Genomic DNA, 21,818 nt, shown 5'->3' on the forward strand with positions numbered 1-21,818 from the left:
TTTTTTAGGAGTAGGTGCCTATAAACACCGTAATAAAGTGTTTTAGGTGCTGATGTTTCTTACTAAATTCCATTCCAAGGAGAAAAGAAAACTTTTCCAAACATTTTCTGAGGAATACATTTCTGTCTCTGATGAGTTGTTTGGTGAACTTATGTTATTCAATGAAACACAGATAAGACATACTTCATAAAAAATATAAAATATTATGAGTGGATTAAATACATCTTCTGGTTTTAGAATGTTGACTAACGATATATATATATATATATATATATATATATATATATATATATGGTTTTAAATAAAATACTAGGCGGAAGTTTCTCGAGAGCTCTTTCGGCTATCATCTCTTCAGGAATAAATCGATAGTAATCTAAATAATATTGTAACGAAAATAATATATAAATAATATTTTTAATAGGTTGAATTCTTTACATGGGGCTCTTAAGTTCACTATGGAAAGTGAGAAGGACAATTCGCTTCCTTTCTTGGATGTTCTTGTCGAACGCTCAAGGGGGGGCTTTCTCACTACAATTTATAGAAAGCCGACATTTACTGGCCTATATGTGAACTGGTTGTCTTTTGTACCTAAATCACGTAAGGTCGGCTTAATTAATATTTTGGTACATAGAGCCCTCATGATTTGTTCGCCTAACAGATTAGATGTCGAACTCGATAAGATCAGGGAAATCCTGTTGACCTTATTGATGACTGTATTTTCAAAAAGGTTGCGGATTTTAAATCCCCTAAAAAGTTTGGACCCTTGAAATGCCCGGTTTATTTGAAATTACCGTGGATAGGCGAGGGGAGTAATATAATTTCAAAACAGATTCGAAGAAGTATTTACGATTGCTTCAATTCGGTGTCCTTGCGTGTGGTATACACTACGAGACCTGCTTTTCCGTCTTTCTGCAAGGATAGTTTGCCTTACATCCAAAATAGTAATATTGTATATCAGTTTAAATGCCAGTGCGATGCTGGTTATGTTGGGCGAACATCCTTGCACCTTTTGACTCGTATAAACCAGCATGTTCCATCGAAGATCAGACAAGGGAGGATGGGGTTCGGTGGTCTCCCTCCTTCTGCAGCCTTGGACTCTGCTATTGGCCAGCATTTGGTTGACAACCCGTGCTGTGCCGATAGATATAAAATAGATTGGTTCGAGGTGCTACATAGAGCGGACTCCAAAAACCATTTAAAGATTTTGGAGGCCGTCTCTATCGCGGTGCGTCAACCTTCTTTGTGCCGGCAAAAAGAAACATCAAACGCATTGTTTCTCTTTGGGGAACTTTGAATTTTTTTCTCCCGCTTTTTTTTTTTTTTTTTTTTTTCTCCCTCGTTGTGCCAACATTTTTAATCGTTTTTTAAACGTAAATAAATTTAATTAATGTCCCCGTACGTTGGCACATTAAATAAGTTCCCCAATAGAACTCTTTATTTTCGTTACAATATTATTTAGATTGCTATCGATTTACTCCTGAAGAGATGATAGCCGAAAGAGCTCTCGAGAAACTTCCGCCTAGAATTTTATTTAAAACCATACATATATATATATATATATATATATATATATATATATATATCTCGTTAGTCAACATTCTAAAACCAGAAGATGTATTTAATCCACTCATAATATTTGTTTATATATATATATATATATATAACTATTTGCTTATATATATATATAACTATTTGCTTATATATATATATAACTATTTGCTTATATATATATATATACATATATATATATATAACTATTTGCTTATATATATATAAACTATTTGCTTATATATATATATATATATATATATATATATATAACTATTTGCTTATATATATACATATATATATATATATATAACTATTTGCTTATATATATACATATATATATATAACTATTTGCTTATATATATACCTATATATATATATATAACTATTTGCTTATATATATACCGATATATATATATAACTATTTGCTTATATATATATATATATATATATAACTATTTGCTTATATATATATATATATATATATATATATATATATAACTATTTGCTTATATATATATATATATATATAACTATTTGCTTATATATATATATATAACTATTTGCTTATATATATACATATATATATATATATAACTATTTGCTTATATATATACCTATATATATATATAACTATTTGCTTATATATATACCGATATATATATATGACTATTTGCTTATATATATATAACTATTTGCTTATATATATATATATATATATATATATATATAACTATTTGCTTATATATATACATATATATATAACTATTTGCTTATATATATACATATATATATAACTATTTGCTTATATATATACATATATATATAACTATTTGCTTATATATATATAACTATTTGCTTATATATATATAACTATTTGCTTATATATATAACTATTTGCTTATATATATATAACTATTTGCTTATATATATATAACTATTTGCTTATATATATAACTATTTGCTTATATATATAACTATTTGCTTATATATATAACTATTTGCTTATATATATATATATATATATAACTATTTGCTTATATATATATATAACTATTCGCTTATATATATATATCTATTTCCTTATATATATATATCTAACTATTTGCTTATATATATATATCTAACTATTTGCTTATATATATATATATATATCTAACTATTTGCTTATATATATATATATCTAACTATTTGCTTATATATATATATATCTAACTATTTGCTTATATATATATATATCTAACTATTTGCTTATATATATATATATCTAACTATTTGCTTAATTATATATATCTAACTATTTGCTTATATATATATATATATATATATCTAACTATTTGCTTATATATATATATATCTAACTATTTGCTTATATATATATATATATATCTAACTATTTGCTTATATATATATATATATAACTATTTGCTTATATATATATATATAACTATTTGCTTATATATATATATAACTATTTGCTTATATATATATATATAACTATTTGCTAATATATATATATAACTATTTGCTTATATATATATAACTATTTGCTTATATATATAACTATTTGCTTATATATATATAACTATTTGCTTATATATATATATATATATACCTATTTGCTTATATATATATATATATAACTATTTGCTTATATATATATATATAATTATTTGCTTATATATATATATATATAACTATATGCTTATATATATATATATATAACTATATGCTTATATATATATATATAACTATATGCTTATATATATATATATAACTATATGCTTATATATATATATAACTATATGCTTATATATATATATTACTATTTGCTTATATACATATATAACTATTTGCTTATATACATATATATATAACTATTTGCTTATATATATATATATATTTATATATATATATATATATTTGCTTATATATATATATATATATATTTATATATATATAACTATTTGCTTATATATATATATTCATATATATATATATATATAACTATTTGCTTATATATATATATATATATATTTATATATATATATATATATATATAACTATTTGCTTATATATATATATAACTATTTGCTTAGATATATATATATAACTATTTGCTTAGATATATAACTATTTGCTTAGATATATAACTATTTGCTTATATATATATAACTATTTGCTTATATATATAACTATTTGCTTATATATATATAACTATTTGCTTATATATATAACTATTTGCTTATATATATATAACTATTTGCTTATATATATATAACTATTTTCTTATATATATATATAACTATTTTCTTATATATATATATAACTATTTTCTTATATATATATATAACTATTTGCTTATATATATAACTATTTGCTTATATATATATAACTATTTGCTTATATATATATAACTATTTGCTTATATATATATATATAACTACTTGCTTATATATATATATATAACTACTTGCTTATATATATATATAACTAATTGCTTATATATATATATAACTAATTGCTTATATATATATAACTATTTGCTTATATATATAACTATTTGCTTATATATATAACTATTTGCTTATATATGTAACTATTTTCTTATATATATATAACTATTTGCTCTTATATATATATATATATAACTATTTGCTCTTATATATATATATATAACTATTTGCTCTTATATATATATATATATATATATATATATAACTATTTGCTCTTATATATATATATATATATATATATATAACTATTTGCTCTTATATATATATATATATATATATATATATAACTATTTGCTCTTATATATATATATAACTATTTGCTCATATATATATATATATATATAGCTATTTGCTCTTATATATATATATATATATATAGCTACTTGCTCATATATATATGTATATATATAGCTATTTGCTCTCATATATATATATAACTATTTGCTCTTATATATATATATATATAACTATTTGCTCTTATATATATATATATATATATATAACTATTTGCTCTTATATATATATATATATATAACTATTTGCTCTTATATATATATATAACTATTTGCTCTTATATATATATATATATATATATAACTATTTGCTCTTATATATATATATAACTATTTGCTCTTATATATATATATATATATAACTATTTGCTCTTATATATATATATATATAACTATTTGCTCTTATATATATATATATATATATATATATAACTATTTGCTCTTATATATATATATAACTATTTGCTCTTATATATATATATATATATAACTATTTGCTCTTATATATATATATATATATAACTATTTGCTCTTATATATATATATATATATATATATAACTATTTGCTCATATATATATATATATATATATAACTATTTGCTCTTATATATATATATATATATATAACTATTTGCTCTTATATATATATATATATATATTTATTATTTGCTCTTATATATATATATATAACATTTGAATAACACCCAACATAGTACCATTATTAATTCTTGAGGGTTTAGTTTTGATATCGTTTCCTCCACTCCCCCCCCCTATAGTTTATGTTTCTCCTTTAATAGTTTAAGTATAAACCATTAAAGAAGAAATTTCAAAAAGAAAACCAAAGCTGACTACGGGCGCTATTTGAAGGTTAGAATTTCCCAACATATCCACCCTTCGATACGTAGGCACAAAAAAAAAAATGTCCTACATCCGGGCGTTTCAAGCTCATAAGCCGGCCATAAGGCGGTTGGTGAACACTTATTACATGCCAGATCTGCACTAATGGATACACTGATGAAACTTTCTCAGTTTTACACAGAGCGCGCTCGAGAATTCACTTAAAAAATTCTTAAAGCAGTATCAATTAATTTACGCCAACCATCTCTGTGTAAACAAAGAGAGTATATCCTTAATTTGGAACTTATGAGTATTCGTTAAGATTGTTTCCTTTTCTCCTATTCTCATACAGTTTTTTTTTGTACCATTGCTAATAATTTATGGTCTTTTGACCACGTTTTTAAACGATGTTTTCTCCCCACCTCCCGTTGCCAACGTTAATCTTGAAAAGGGTTGGCTGAAAGACGTCTCGATAGGGTTTTTTCTTTCTGTCCCACTCCTTATTTACCCATTTTATCTAATTTATGTTTGTTAAATATACAATTAGAGCTTAGGAGAAATATACTTTAGAAGTGTATTTTGGTTTTCTTTTTGAAATTTCTTCTTTAATGGTTTATGTATAAACTATAGAAAAAAAGCAAAAAAACTAAACCCTCAACAATTAATAATGGCACTATGTTCGGTGTTATTCAAATGTTTTATAAAATTATGTACCCATAAAAATCTTTATATATATATATAACACTGGGTATTTTCATTAGTCTGTTAGACACTTATAGGCACCCAAACTACTAAAATAAATATTAAATTTGGTATGAAATATTCTTGAGGTGGGGTGTATGGCACAGAGAGTAAAAAGAATACTACTGATATTAAAAATTATATTTATATTCTCCATAAAAATAATATTTATATTCTCATAAGGATTGCTTAGAATTACACCAAATTTAGCATGAAGAATCTTTAGGATCCTGAATATATCATAGAACATTAATCCTTGCAATTCTAAGCACTTAGAAACTATAATAATATTGAGAAAAATTGCACTAAATTTAATAGTAGTTTTTCAGATGTCAAATATATCATGAGTTAAATGTAATACTATTATTAATAATTATCAATATGTATAGGCTCTAAAACTATTAGTCAAAATTACACTAAATATGATGTAAATGGTCTTATGATGTTGGATGTAATAAAATAAAGAATAATGATTATGATATTAGAATAAAACCTCAATATCTCTCTGAAGGAGCTAGACTAAAAATCACCTTGTGAGAATTACCTTTTGCTTAGTAATGGAAGTGGCGTAATTGCTACAATCACGTTCTGAGATTATGAAAGCTTGTGCAAATTCGGAGAAGCTGTTCCTGATCCGATTTCGTTGGAACGAACAAGCAGCCAGAAACTGGTCAGTCAAAACACAGTAACCATGATGATGCATCATGGTTACTGTGTTTTGGATAATTACCTTTCGCTTGAGCTGTAGAGAATGTGAAAGATAACGATTCCTGTGTACATTATCATCAACAGGAATTTAATTTCACATCATTTACCGTTTTCGTCTACTTAGAAAAAAGACATCATTCTTTGTCCGTGTTTCTGCTCCGCGGAACAGCCTACTTGTTATGGAATAAGCTGATATACCTATTTATAGAATAATGGACTTACCAAGAGACTATAAATATAGTTACATCTAATATGTTATTTGGTAGCAATTTATGGCAACTATAGTCCCCAAAATCATATACTTTTGTAAGATATTTTTGCTAATACACTTTTTGTTAATTACATCAGTATGTTTGTCTTGATTGTTACCAGTCTGCAAGACTACAATACTACCAGAGGAGGTAGTGACGACGCCTTTCGTATCTGGCCTTAAAGTCACATTCATACACTGCACATAGATGTACCCATCTTGTGTATTTTACATGGCTTGTTGCACTTGTATTTTCTTACCATAAATTTCGTTTGATTTGGTGTTGGAACTATTAAATCAATCTAATATCGGCTCCAACCACTAATTTCTTACTTTTAGACAAAGTCCAAAGATGAACTTTCTGATCTCGTGCTGCCTTAATATTAGTACACTCACTGAACTTGACAATCAGCTAAACTCCATCCTTTCATTGTGTAGGTTCTCCAGAATTTTCTACTTCAATAGCTTCTTCCCTCAAACTGCTAGCCTTTAGAATACCTCTCTTGTTTCCCTAACAATACTAACATTCAGAAATTTAAATGTAAGGTGAACAGACATCTTGCTACTCAACTCCCTATATAATGTTCCTGTTAGAGATAATCCCAAATAGTAACCCTTTTAATCCAAGTGTTTGGAGTGAATAAAAGTTTAAAAAAAAACAAACACAGAAATTAAGAGACTATCAGAGAAATTAAAAATTTATATAAATAAAACCGTAGATGTATGTATACATGAGTGTCTGTGTGAAAATATTTAACCGATGAACTCTTAAACTATTGGTCAAATAACACTGAAATAGGAAATATTAATCATACACCAAATATGGTTTATAACAAGTAAAATATTTGTTTGGATGGATGAATAACGTGTACAGAAATATGTCAGCAAGTTGAGATGCAAAATGTTCATTTCAACTTGCTGACATATTTCTATTACTTTTACGCATGCGCAAATTCATTCATAGCTTGAAGTGGTTTAATTTTATATATTTCTTATCTATTTGTTGAAAACTCGAATGGTAGGGAACATAGCTGGCGCGTTAAATGTTTTGGTTTCGATTGTAGCTGATGGCACCCAATTTCTTTCTTTTTCTTTTTTTTTTACTTTTGAAATCAGTACTATATATATATATATATATATATATATATATATATATATGATATTCAGTAGGGAATTGGCTCTGAAGAATAATAAATACGAAATCTGCATGAATTAAAATATAGTTAAGCATATTTTACAACCAGGCAAGGCCGGGCACACCCCACTAATATTATTATAAAACGTCAGGGTAATAACTCCAGATATCGATTTATACAATATACGGATGTATGTAGTGTTGCAAAATCATTTTGAAAAATAAATAATAAGAAAATAAAACTTAAATTTGATAAATACAAACAAATTGTGCATGGGTTGATAATTTGCTAAAAATGTAACAGTGAAATTTTTCTGGCAGAAATTCATTTATTATGAAGTCCATCTTGCAGTGATTGACTGATCTAAAAGCATTATGTCAATTTGTTTCTCAAAAAGAACTGTGGCTAAATATGCCATAAACGAAATGAAAAATAGCATTTTGAAGAAAAAGCACTTACAACTTCACTCAACGAAATTGTTGAAGAGATTTCTTTGACAATAGAACTATTTGACCAATTTTCATTCGATGATTGGTTTAATAAGCGCAAAAAATTCCTCTACTAACATAACACAGGAAATTTCAGGAAAATATGTTCAAATTATATTCCAGAAATTTCTAAAGCCCTAAAACTGATCAATAAATTTAATTTGAAAACAATGTCCCCGTGAAAATTATTGCTTTGCATAAATTTCCTTTTTGTTTTTGTACAAAATTTACAAGTGAACTTTTTCAATGTTTTCAAAGACAATTGCTTAATTTGGGAACTTGAGAATTCTGCATCATTTGTGTCTGTATGATAGAGTTTAAAATCTGTTAACTATTGCTTCAGATGAAGTAGAATCTAAATAACACTTATCAAGCCATTGCTTTGCTTGAAGACTATTTTCTCATCAAAGAGCAATGCATGAAATCCATATTGTGTAGAAAATTTTCAATAATAGTTTTACTCATATAACTGTAAATAAATTAATAACCTGATTGAGCTCAAAATTTGACACCTACTATTTAAAGGATTAGAACTTATAAAAATCAGACATATCGTTGAACTTGTGAATATTTCTGTCAAACTCGGGAATTTGGACAGAATTTCAAACGCCCCCTTTTACTTCACGGGGTTAGCATGCTCTTGTTCTGTCAGCCATGACTGGATAGAAGTCCTAAGTAATTCACAATTGTATTTTTTTGGTCGTCCACACTGAGAATTAAACCTTCAAATTTCAGGAGAATATCAATTTTACAATTGATTTTTTCCAATTACTTTAACTACTGTGCCAGGGATCCTTGTGGACAAATTCCCAAGTTCAACAAGATACATATATTATTTTTGCAGGTGTATTAACAAAATACATAACAGTGGGAATTGAACAATATCTTTGCTCATGGCAGGACTAGTTGTAAACAACCATCCGCTTCACGTGTCTGTGTCCCACTCTCTCGTTACCCGGAAGTGACGTCATGGAATAGTTCATTATTCCTAGTAATATGGATGAATCCCCAACATTTAGGCTATCAGTCATGATTGAATAGTAATAAATAAATTCTGAGCCAAATTAATGCAACAGCATTTAGGTAAAATTCAACTTTATTCATCAACATGACTGATTCAAAGGTTTTTTTCTTTTAGAACGATTTTGCTGAGTCTTTCTCTTAGCTATCGATGTATTTCTCTCTCACTATGTCGCTTCAACCACTTTCTATTTTTTTCTTAATGTTTCTGTGAGCATTTAGAGAAAGAACGATTTTTCAACTCATTTACACCGATTTAAAACATGTAAATTAGATAGTCATAAAGTAAGCTACTTCACTTCTTTGTCTCTATATAAGGTTAGGTATGTTCATATCTTCATATGTACAAAATCAACCCCAGACTAATTAACTAATCATTATGAATGTCAAAAACACAGCTGCTAAACATAAAAATTCCAAATGTGGGCTATATTTAGTTTAAGTGGTTATTAGACATCGATTAATAAATATTCCATAAATTTCAGTTATTTTGGAATATTTTTAATAAGTTTTTAGAGAGCGTAACATGGTAACAACCTTACATCTTAAAATTTTAGTATATGTGAATTGAATTTGATCAACAGTCATTAGACACCAATGAAGCAAAATTCCTCAGATTTTAATTTCTTCTTAAGGACGCTTAAGCTTAGGCTTCAAATTTTAAATATTTGTAAGAATCAAAATCATGTAAGGTATATCTTGATTTCAATCTTAATAAGAGGACATATGAAAAGTTGAACAAATGCCTGTGGTGTTGTATTTCTAATATTTTTTTATTAAATATAAACTAAAAATAAAAATGTATCTATATATAAATGATAATAAACTTTAAAGAATAACAAAAAAAAAGAATAATTAACCTTTCTTCTGATTGGTCTAAAACTTCTGGTTATTTGAAGCCGCCATAAAAAAATAAATAAAAGAACTGCCATCTGTTAGCATAGCTAGAAAGCAATCGTTCGTTTTGGAAATTAGAAGAGCATCGTCATAAAGAAAAAAGTTTGAAGTTACTTATGTTTTTATATGATGCTCCAATTCTTATAGAAAATTCAGAAATGGGGCCCATCAAAATTTAAAGCCCCGTTTTATTTACTTATTTATTTGGGGGAATGGAGGGTCACGTATTTCGATAGTTTGCGTTTGCCAATATTGTGAATGTGACAAACCACACAAGATTGTGCAGTAATATTTTTTGTTTGTTTGCTTGTTCCCTTGCTATACTAACGAAGAAATGCTCTGTTGAGCTAGACTCTGTACTCCCCAAAGTGACAATAAATGATTTGTCATATCTTGCTTCCCTGATAGCTAAAAAAATTGCCTCTGTGATACAAGTATTCAAGAATTTCAGGTAAAAGAACTATCGTCCCATCAGTCTCTGTGCTAAAATCTTTAATTAATTTAGCACTAATCCACCACCTTATAAATGCTAAACTTCCTTTTGACAGAGAGCCTTTTATATATCCAAAGCCTTGGATAAAATGTGGCATGAATGTCTTATCGTGAAAATTAAATCATACAGTATTACTGGATGAATATTTAATATAATCATATCTTTAAATAAGAAAAAACCCAGGTTGTGCTCAATAATGTACATCCAAATTACAAGACAGGGATCGATACTTCGACTTTTATCATTTTTTATATTAATAAACGACCTCCTTGATGAAATTATGTTAGAGATTTGTATATTTGCTAATGATACCATGCTCTACTCCAAACCTGTATCAAAAACTGATGTACATATATTGAAGGTAATATCTGAAATCTTAGAAAACGACTTCCAGTTTATAGTGGAATGGAGACATAGATGGATGATAACATTTAATGCTACTAACACAAAGCGCCTTTCTTTTAACAATCACAAGAAACCTTTTCAACCATCGATTGCCATGCTGAGAGTTTCTCATTCAAATTCCTCGCCTAGCATTCACAGACAACATGAATTGGAACAAATGCAAAGAAGACATTGCAAAGGCTGCTGCTCCTTTGATGTAACTCGATAAGCAGCAAAAAGTTTTAATGTATTGTGAACAGACATTTTGCTACTCAACTCCCTATTTAGAGAGTCCCTGTAGGCATAATCTCAGTGGCAATGTGATTTGTTTGAAGGCAAATAAGAAATAATATGCAAGATGCCTATTTAGGTAAATCTTCCTTTCAAGTAAAAAAATATTTTCCATTATTAATGCAGCATCAACCAATTCTATTAAATATTTAATTAAATTGTTCCCTCTGAATTTTTTACAAAGGTAAAACTTAAAATACAAATAAATTTGAGATGACAAAATATCTCAAAATATTAAAAATATTAATCCCTAAAACTATGAATAATGATTACCAATAAGACTTATCCACCAATTATTATATTTTTTTATAAAATCCCAAATTCTGATAAAACTGTTATAATAATCAAATTCCGAAACGTTTATCAAACTCTTTAAAAAGACTCATATTTTTTACATTATTATAAGTTTTACTAAATGCTTATAAAATAGAATATTCAAATCCGATAATATTCATCAAACTTTTATAAAAATCAACTCCTATAAATAACTATAAAAATATAACTAAATTCTAAAAAAAAAAAAAAATCATTAAAAAGAAACGAGTTCACCAGAATACTTTGAACTTTGTAATAAAAGTGCATTCCAAAATATTTATACATTTTTTATCAAACCCAAATTCTAAAATATTTATTGGTTTGTTTTATATACATCTTCTGCACACAAAAGTGATTCTGAAGATGAAGAATGAAGATTTTGGATCTTTGCAACATTAGACTTCATCCAAAGACCTAATCAGAAGTGATCATATCCCAGCTAATATTTCAAACAAAGTTCGTTTTGATATGCATATTTTTAAGCAGTCAAATTTACTTGCATGAAGGTCTTTTTAATAGATTTTTGTGTGAATTTTAACAAATACATAAAGCTAGAACCTTTGAAGTTGTTTCTTTTATTCAGTGTGCAAAAGATATTTTGTCAATGACATCAATCCTGCAGCCAATGAAAGTGTTTTATCTTAATATCGCTGTTATAATTTTTTTTTAACAATTTTTCAATAATCCTTTTGAATTTGTGATGAAATTCAAACTTCAAAAATATTTGAAATTATAATTCTATGTACTTACTTCTTCTTTTGTCCCTTTGTTTAAAAGCAAGCTCAGCGCTTCCGAAAATTGTTCCTTGTTTAAGCTCAGATGGTTTTCATATCCATCACCTTGGATCTGAAAAACATACAAAAATAAAAAATAATACTCAGAATGTTAAGTAAATAGAAATACAAAAGAGTTTTTTTTATATTTATTCTACTAAAACATGATGGGATGATTCTCATATTTTTCCCAGATTCCAGTACAATTACAGATTCCATATTAAATTCCCGATTCTAATTCTGTATAAATCTCAAAATATTTGACTATAAAATTGTTATTTTTCCTGATTACCATAAAAACACATGTTAAATGTGCACATATTTTATCAAACGTAAAACGACACATGTGGGGTGGGGTGGGGTGGGGTGAGGGTCTCTAGACTTTAGCTTTACTGGTCGGTCAAAATCAATAAATATTTATTACCATCAGTGGAAGATTTTGTTTTTTCCAATTCTGATATCCCCCCCCCCCAAAGTACTGGTGATTCCCGATTTCAATTAATCGTCCCAACACTACTATAAATACATAGTTGTACAGATGTTGTATAATTTGTGTAAAATTGTAAAAAAGCTCCGAGGTTTTCCAGTATCTATCTTTTTTTCATGTACACATGAAAATTTTTGTATGAAATTTAATTTTGTTCGTGCATGGTGTATGATTAGATTTATGTTCTAAGAACATGTTAGCTTTACTTCAAAACTGATAATAAATCACAGAAGGTGTCAAATCTCCACCCCTTTTACATTTACCAGATGTCATTCCCTCCTCTGTTATGTATCTCTTTCTCTACTTACGGCGCTACCCCCCCCCCCATCCCCAAGGCAAAGGAGCAGAAATTGGAGGAATCAGGAGAAAAGCATGTGTAGTGAAAATCATCCAGAGAAATTCATGTGAAAAGCTGAATGTCTTATTAACAATGCCATGATATGCATCCATGGCAAAGAAAAAATGAGATGTCACTGTGTGCCCAGGTTTAACTCACGGAGAGTTACCTTCATGGAAATGAGTGAGGCAGTTACAGCTTTCCCTATGTAGCAGGAAAGGGCAGACTGCTGAAAGAAAAACTGATATATAACATTATGACAGAAAGGGCCAAAGACGTCCACAATTTTCCCTATGTAGCAGAAAAGGGCAGACATCCAAAATGACACTTGAATACAAGCCAAAATGCATGTAGACGTATATGTATAAATGAAATATCTATGACGGAAAAGGGTGAGACCACCCACAAACTTTTCTTTATTTACGTATTGCACGGAGATGCAAAAGAGAAGTTGCTGCATCGCATGGAGATGCAGAAGAAATATTGTCACACTGGTTTTCAGTTTCAGTGAAAATTCTTCAAGTTTTTTACTAGGTTTTTGCTTATGAAGGAAAAGAAGGTACCTATAATATGTTGCATAATCGGACTCTAGTTTTAGATAGTACATTTTTGTTATGGCTCCACTTTTTAGTCTGACAGTCACCGAGTTCAAAACCTGTCACAAAACAGCTGCAGACAACTAAGTGACAGGAAAAGTGCCACAAGGTCATGCCAGGAAGATTAACGAGTGCAGTCATGGGAACATGATATTTATTTATATTTTTTTTTTTACATGGAAGTCACAACTTATCAAAACCCGGAAGCCACTCGGGGATAAGGGTTATTGTGTGTACAATAATCAATGGGATAGTATTGCAGTAATCGTTAGTATTGGACAGTTGATAAAGTGTCTAACTTAAGGGGGCGGTTCATAAGGAATTTGTTTATGTTGGACTTGAAGACATCCAAGTTGTAGTCAGGTGGGAAACAGGCAGACGGAGGAGAGTTCCACTGACGTGCAATTCTAAGAAAGAAGCTTTGTTCATGGAATCTACGTTTTAGTTTTGGCACAGATAAAGAGTGGGGAAAATTATTGACCGTGGTTTAAGCTAGACGGGTGTTTATCTTGAAAGATTGGCAAGGGGGGACCAGAGATTGCAGCTCGACAAAGACAGGCTCACAACGTCTCTTCTGTGGGGCAAAGGTTGCAGGGAAGAGAAAAAGACATTCCCACTAAACCATGAAGTTTATTTTGTACTCTGTCAAGGCAGGATAGACTGTTTTTAGCAGCTCCTGCCCAGATGTGGCAGCAGTACTCCATCCTTGGACGTACTTGGCTTTTATACAGATAGAGAATTGCATCAGCAGTGAGATATCAACTGGACCGGCAGAAGGATCCTACCATTTTTCCAGCAACTTTGGCAACAGACTTGATGTAGGTGTTCCATCTCAGGTCAGGAGTAAAGGCCAAGCCCAGAAGCTTATCAAAACATGGAACCTCCCCTAGACGAGAGCCATCCATTTCAATTGATGCCAGATCGGGATCAGAGCATTGATGATGTAAAGATAGGAGCTTGGTTTTGGATGCATTAAAAGTAATCAGCCACCCCTTCCCCCACTGTACCGTGCGCTCGAGATCAGAGGAGAGAGAACTTTGGCAACACATCTAAGGCTGTAAATGACATAGATGGTCGTGTCATCAGCATAGATGTCAACGAATGATTTAAGTATGTGTTTAGGGAGATCATTGATGTAGATCAGGAAGAGAGTTGGGCCCAGGATGGATCCCTGAGGGACTCCAGCATTAATACTGAGGGACTGATTTCTGCCCATCAACCACTACTCTTATGAGCCTATCGGAGAGAAATGATTTAATGATTGAGAAAACATTTCCAGTTATACCGTAGCTGGAAATCTTGTGAAGTAGGCCCTTATGCCATACCTTACCGAAGGCCTTTGATATGTCAAGAGCAATTGGCCTAGAAAGAAAGTCTGTCAAGAGATTCACTAATCCTATGAGATATAACCGTTAGCACACCTGTTGTAGATCTGGTAGAACGCAAACCATATTGCGTGTCACTAAGAAGGTTATTTCTGCTGAGGTGGTTGACTATTTCTCTATTTAATATGGATTCCAGCAACTTACTCATGACACACAGGAGACTTATTGGTCTATACTGAGAGGGAGATGACCTATCACCTGAATTCTTAAATACAGAGCATACTGATGAGGTTTTCCAAGGTGTGGGGAAGCACTTCTCCTTAAGGCAACACTTAAACAGTTTTGTAAGTATGGGGGCAAGTTCTGGTTGAAGCTTTTTCAACACTATAATTGGAATGCCATCAGGCCAGTTGCTTTACTGGAATCAAGGTTTTTGATAAGCTTGGCAACATCACGCACAGATATTTGTATGTTGCATAGTGTGTTGTCTGTTATAGGAGGAAATATGGGGAGTTGATGACCTTCATCGCATAGGGTAGAATTAGCTGCAAAGTTCTTGACAAATAGTCTGTCCTTGCCTGATGCGGACGAGATGACCTCAGGTCCATTGATGATAGTTGGGATAGAATGCATGCTTCTGTTCAGGATTCTGTTTGCTATTTGCCAAAACTGGTGGGAACCAAGATGCTGCTCAGCTACTTTGGATTTAATGGACTGAGCATATAGCTCTCTTGCATGGTTGTTAGCAGTCCTGAAAGCAGCTTTAGTTTCAGTGCATCTATTACTTTGGTAGCTATGGAAAAAGTGATTTCTGTGTGCAATGGCAGCAGCACATTCTGGGGAGAACCATGGCTGGCTGTTGTGTTTTTGTTGGTATGAATTGTGTTTTAGATGGTATGAATCGGTCTATATTTACAATTCACCATTCGGCCAGGTCTGATACTATAGAGGACACATCCTTTTTAAATATGGAATGCAGATGTAGATCAGATATAAATGTACGGAAGCTATCCCAGTCAGCCATAGAGTATCGATATACTGTACGGGGGTGAAGTACGTCTGAAGACTTATTACATTTCATTTTTATCTTAACTGATACAACTGAGTGGTCAGAAGATCACAGAGGAGACAGAATGGAACATGAACATAGCTCAGGCCAAGTTGTGAGAAAAAGGTCTAGAAGGCTTGCATACTGACCGGAAGTATTGGGCACACAGGTGGGTTCGTGAACAATCTGGGTGAGATCATAGGAAATGGCGAAGTCATGACAGAACCTCCCCTCATCATCTATCTTGTTTAAGTGGGTTAGCCATTCCACAATGCGGACATTGACGTCATCACACATATGGATATTACCCGAAGGATGAGCAGACAGGATGTCAATTTTCTCAAATATGCTCTTAAAGATAGTAACTCCACTGTTGTGGGGGCGATAGAGGGCAAATATAAATGCAGTGGTGTAAGCAAGTACTGAATCACATATAAGGTAATTTAGGGTCTTCTCTGGAGATATTCCTACCACACGAAAAGCCATCCTTTTTGGGAGTGAGATTTGAAAAGGTGTTTAGGCAGTTCTTCTTGGGGAAGCAGCAACAACACATGTCAGAGTTGCTCTTGGGAGCAAAGAGAGAACACATATGTCTTAGGAGGTAGCCAGCAAATACAAGATCTCCTTCCTCGTTAAGATGAAAGGCTAGCGAAAAACTTTGCAATGCATCTCTAGACCACTGCATGAGATCGAATAAACTTGACTGTATCAAGAAGCATAGAGACTTAGCGTTTTATTATAACTGTGTTATGAAAAACATTCCATTTACAGAGAGTGAATTGGAAGAAGAACAGTGGTGCAATTGCAAGTCAACTCGAGTTAAAAGAGAAAGAAAAGATAGGAAAGAATAAGTATTTCGCACATGCATATTTACATTTGCTTGAACAAATAAATAACATAGGTTTAATAAGTGTAGAACCTTGACTATACAAGAACATTTGTTGTAAAACCAAAAAGGGTTTATGTGTCGTAATGTGGACTGAATAAAAGTAAATGAGTTTAACGAGTATAATCATTATAGTATCAACCCAATGTAACGCTACAAATTTATTTTTTGACTTGGTTTACAACTCGCCAAGATGCAAAAATTTAATGAATTAAAACATTCAGTTGGTTCATATTTTGATCCGGTAAAGTAACCAATTTTTTTTTCTTTTTTTAATTCTGATCGAGTGAAGTCACTATTTAGAAGCGTGAAAAGGAATTGTGAGTGTTGAATCGATTTATTTTTTTAGCTGTTGGAAGTTATAGTTTGTGCACTTGATTCTAGAAAACTTAAGAGTTTATAAAAGTGTCAAACATAATGCACCTTTATTAAAAAATTTAGAAAGTTGAATAATGCTATGTAATTTCTTTTTATGATTAAAACCATTTTTTTTTCTCTGAGATTTACTTTGTAAAAACAACATATTCATAGAAGACTTAGTATTATTTTTCTCTTTATTTTGTTGTTGGTGATATTAACTCGAAGAGGGTCAGCAAATGTATGCATTTGATGTCGTTGACAGATAGCGTGAAGTCTGAAATCAGATTTCTAAATTTTCTAATTAAGCTTACGTAATGTTTCCATAGATGTGACAAAAAAAAAATTAAAACAACATTGTTTCTACAGGGCACGACCAATTCCAGATTTACTTATGGCCTGAAACCGACGTTTATAATATGTCTGATGCTGTCATGTTTATAATATGTCTGATGCTGTCATGTTTATAATATGTCTGATGCTGTCATGTTTATAATATGTCTGATGCTGTCATAGGCCTTACACATGCTATCATAAGTGTAATAATTTCTCTTGTGCTCAATTTTAGAACAAGACGATGGTTGGCCAATAACGCGATACTAGTAATGATTGGTGCACTGATATTATATTAGTAAGAAAGCAGCAAAACGGATTTTAAAAGCATCTTAATAAGTGAAAGTGTTTGTTATATATGGAAGGGGACATATCTCAGTAATTAGAGAAACAAAGTAAATAAGTTTGAAAATAATAGAAAGGGAAACAAGAAAATGTAACTCCTTTGTCTTCATCGTTATTTCATCCACTGAAAGGTACGGTGTTTTTGTGATCATCTTTGTAAACTAACTTTATATGAAACACCCTCCTTCCATAATGTTAACTGAATCCCCTACTTCAATAATGAATTATCATCACAGTCGTCGTTGTTGTTGTACACAGTTATATATAAATGTCGTTATCAGTCCCCGTTCTGTGTACTCGGTTATATGTTGTGTTCCCGTTATATGTCCCCGGTATATGTCCCCGGTATGCACACCCTACCACATAACAAGTATACTGATTTGTAGCAACGTTCAAGATTATGTATAGAAGATTATGTTGCATTTTTTTTTCAGATGAGAATTGAATTGATAACTTGTATTTTTTACATTATTCGAACTTGAAACAATGTTGTAGTCAGCCATGGTACTGTTTTCAGCAGGTGGGCATTTGTAGGAAAGAAACTTTACCCATGGAAATTCTGTTTACTTGTATCTACACAAAGGGAGGAAAAAAGAGAAATAATTAACAGTGGTTGTAGCTAGATGAGTTTTTGTTGTAAATGCTATACATTTTTGAAAAAGTTTTGATTGATGTAATCTTTGACCTTATTCAGATGCATCTTTTTAAGCTTGTGAATCTTTGTGTCAAACTCGGGAATCTATACGGAATTTCAAACTTTATTTTAATCGTTAGAGGTAGAAAGCTTTCGTTCCATCAGCAATGACGGAATACAAGTCTTAATTAAATTTCTTTTGTGTTATTCCTATAAGGCTCTACGGACAAATTTGACAACTAAATATTTCCGTTTGCTAGCCAAACCCACGTGATTTTTAGAATATGACAATTTCGTTCTGTGACGAGTATGTACATCATAAAGATTTTTTTTGTATTTTTGTTTTAAATAAATGTAATTCTAAATATGAACCGAATTTTATGTTGAGATTTGAAGGTACAAACTATTGAATCATTTTAGATGTTTTTTTAAGCAGCCTTCGTTAAAAAAGGTATATTTTCTATTAAACTTTTATTGTTAAAATAATTTAACTTTGCTCGTTTTATTAAAAAGGGAAATAAAGATTGAAAAGACATTCTTCACTTCGTAATGAGCTTTGGAAGATTGTCAATGAAAAAACACAATCGGCAAAAGATAACTGTTTTATTATTTCTAGTCGCCACTGGGAAACAATCACTCGCAAATGTGACTGTTTTACTTGCAATATAAAGTTGTGTTAGCTATTAGTCATTTCAGATATAAAAAAAATATAAAAAAAGCCAGTCCTCTAAAATCTTATAGGGTAGATTGCGACCAATTCACTTTATCTCAAAGACACGAGTGTATTGAAATGTATGCATCTTAGTTTCATAGTAATCTAGCCTTAAGCCAGACAAGTGTATGTCTAGGAAATAAGCATAAATATTATGTTTCTAAATTTTTGAAATGAGGATTGGTTATTCGTATTATTTGGATTCTTATATTGTCTGCAAGGACATGTGGCATATTAGTAAAATTCAGTTGTAAATCTTCTGGAGGTTGATGGTTCAGTCCTCAGTACAGGCGACACCCAAAATATAATTGCAAATTACTTAGGATTTCTACCAAGTCATGGCTGACGAGACGAGGGCATGCTATCTCTGTGGATCAAATAAAATGTTCTGTTCAAAATTCCATGCAGATTCCAGAGTTTGCCAAAAAGATTCTCGATTTCGATGGAAAGTTCCCCAGCTTAATAGGAAGATACCAGAGTTTGACAAGATACACCTGAAGAAGGTTGAAGGTTACTTCAGCCGAAACGTTGTGAAAATAAGACTCAAGACGAGAAAAGTAATCCAAAGAATTCAAATAATACGAAGCATTATATTAATCTTCTTATAAATCACGTTAAGATGAAGCACTCAACTATTTGTTTTGTTCAAATAAAACAAATTTTTACGATTTCTTTTTTAATGTTTGTCTAGATTTACTGTATTACTCAGAATAAATCTGATAGAAGCTGAGTTTGCAAGAACAAATTCCAATGTTTAAAAACAGAAATCATAGAAAAATCAATTGAATTGATTAATTTAATTATGTATTCTTTTAGACGGTGCATACTGTTTTTGTCACGCAGGATTTTCTAATCCAACTTTTACATATTTACTAATGCATTAAAATGGATAGCAGACAAGACAAGCTTTTTATTTGTATGGAAGACTAACTGACCTAAATTTAGGTTGTTTTTCTTCTTGTACACAAATCTGTGTTATTCAATTTGACATAAATACAAAGGTTGAAGTCGTCTGTGATTACTGTTTTGTTGATCCATAATGAAGAGAATGTTATTGGCAATGATAGCTCGTTCATAGTGGAACTACATCATATTCAAGCGGCGCATAATGATTTAGTGATTCCTCAAAAAGGGGTATGTGGCATGGTTCCTGGCTTTAATAGGACCATTTTTAGACAAGAGTAGAGTCTCTAGGCTATGGCTAAAAGCCATTTAATATAAATTGGGTATAAAAGTTGTTTTAATGAAGGAATAAAATGAAAATATATATTTTTACATTGACAGAAAGGTTCTTGAGGAATTTTTAATTTTTATTTCAAATGATGTATTTTCAAATAAGTTTTCGTTGTAATACCTTTACTTTATTTATCATTTTAAAGAGCGTTTTTCACTATTTAATCGTTTAAATAACAATCGTTTTAAAATAATTATGTTTTCTTTTCAGAACATTGAATACAAGGAGAAAAATTACAAATTTGCACAATTTTCTTATTTTAATTCAAGCTAGGCCGAAAAGCTGCTAAAACAGCTTGCAATATCAATGAAGCCTTTGGCCCAGGAATCACTACTGAACGCATGTAAACGTAACATGCAGCCGCAGCCGAAATTGAACTCACTACATGAGTTTGTAATGTAATTCTTAGAACTGCACGCCAGTGGAACTCTCTGCCGCTTACCTGTTTCCCACCTGATTACAACTTGGATGTCTTCAAGTCCAACATAAACAAACTCCTGACAAACCGCCCCCTTAAGTAAGACATTCTATCAAAACCCCAATACTAATGATTAATACAATACTATCTCATTGATTACTGTACACGCAATAACCCATATCCCTGAGTGGCCTTCGGGCCTTGATAAGTGGTGACCCCCATGTATAAAAAAAAAAAAAAAGAAATTCAAATCTTGTCCATAGCTGAATACCTGATTCTTTGCCAGGGCTATCAAGAGTATTTTTTATCGTGACGCCATCACTAGATGAGTTGCCTACCATGGTTTAAGAGAGGCCCATCGAGAGAAGATCTATATTATTTACCTCATTGACCCAAGTTCAGGTGTTCTTTTGAG

General features: G+C 30.3%; 1 protein-coding gene across 1 annotated transcript in view; it reads right to left on the minus strand.

The window, feature by feature from the left end:
* Positions 1-21,818, minus strand: part of LOC145289182 (cilia- and flagella-associated protein 337-like) — a 1,233,457-nt gene that overhangs the window by 870,178 nt on the left and 341,461 nt on the right. Inside the window, exon 3 of the mRNA XM_080136389.1 lies at positions 12,669-12,764. Within this exon, the coding sequence (XP_079992515.1) occupies positions 12,669-12,764 (96 nt within the window). The remainder of the gene's footprint in view (positions 1-12,668; positions 12,765-21,818) is intronic.

This window comes from Euprymna scolopes, chromosome 2 (genome assembly GCF_053919585.1).
Source record: "Euprymna scolopes isolate OS-2025 chromosome 2, ASM5391958v1, whole genome shotgun sequence".
In the NCBI taxonomy this organism is placed as follows: Eukaryota; Metazoa; Mollusca; class Cephalopoda; order Sepiida; family Sepiolidae; genus Euprymna; species Euprymna scolopes.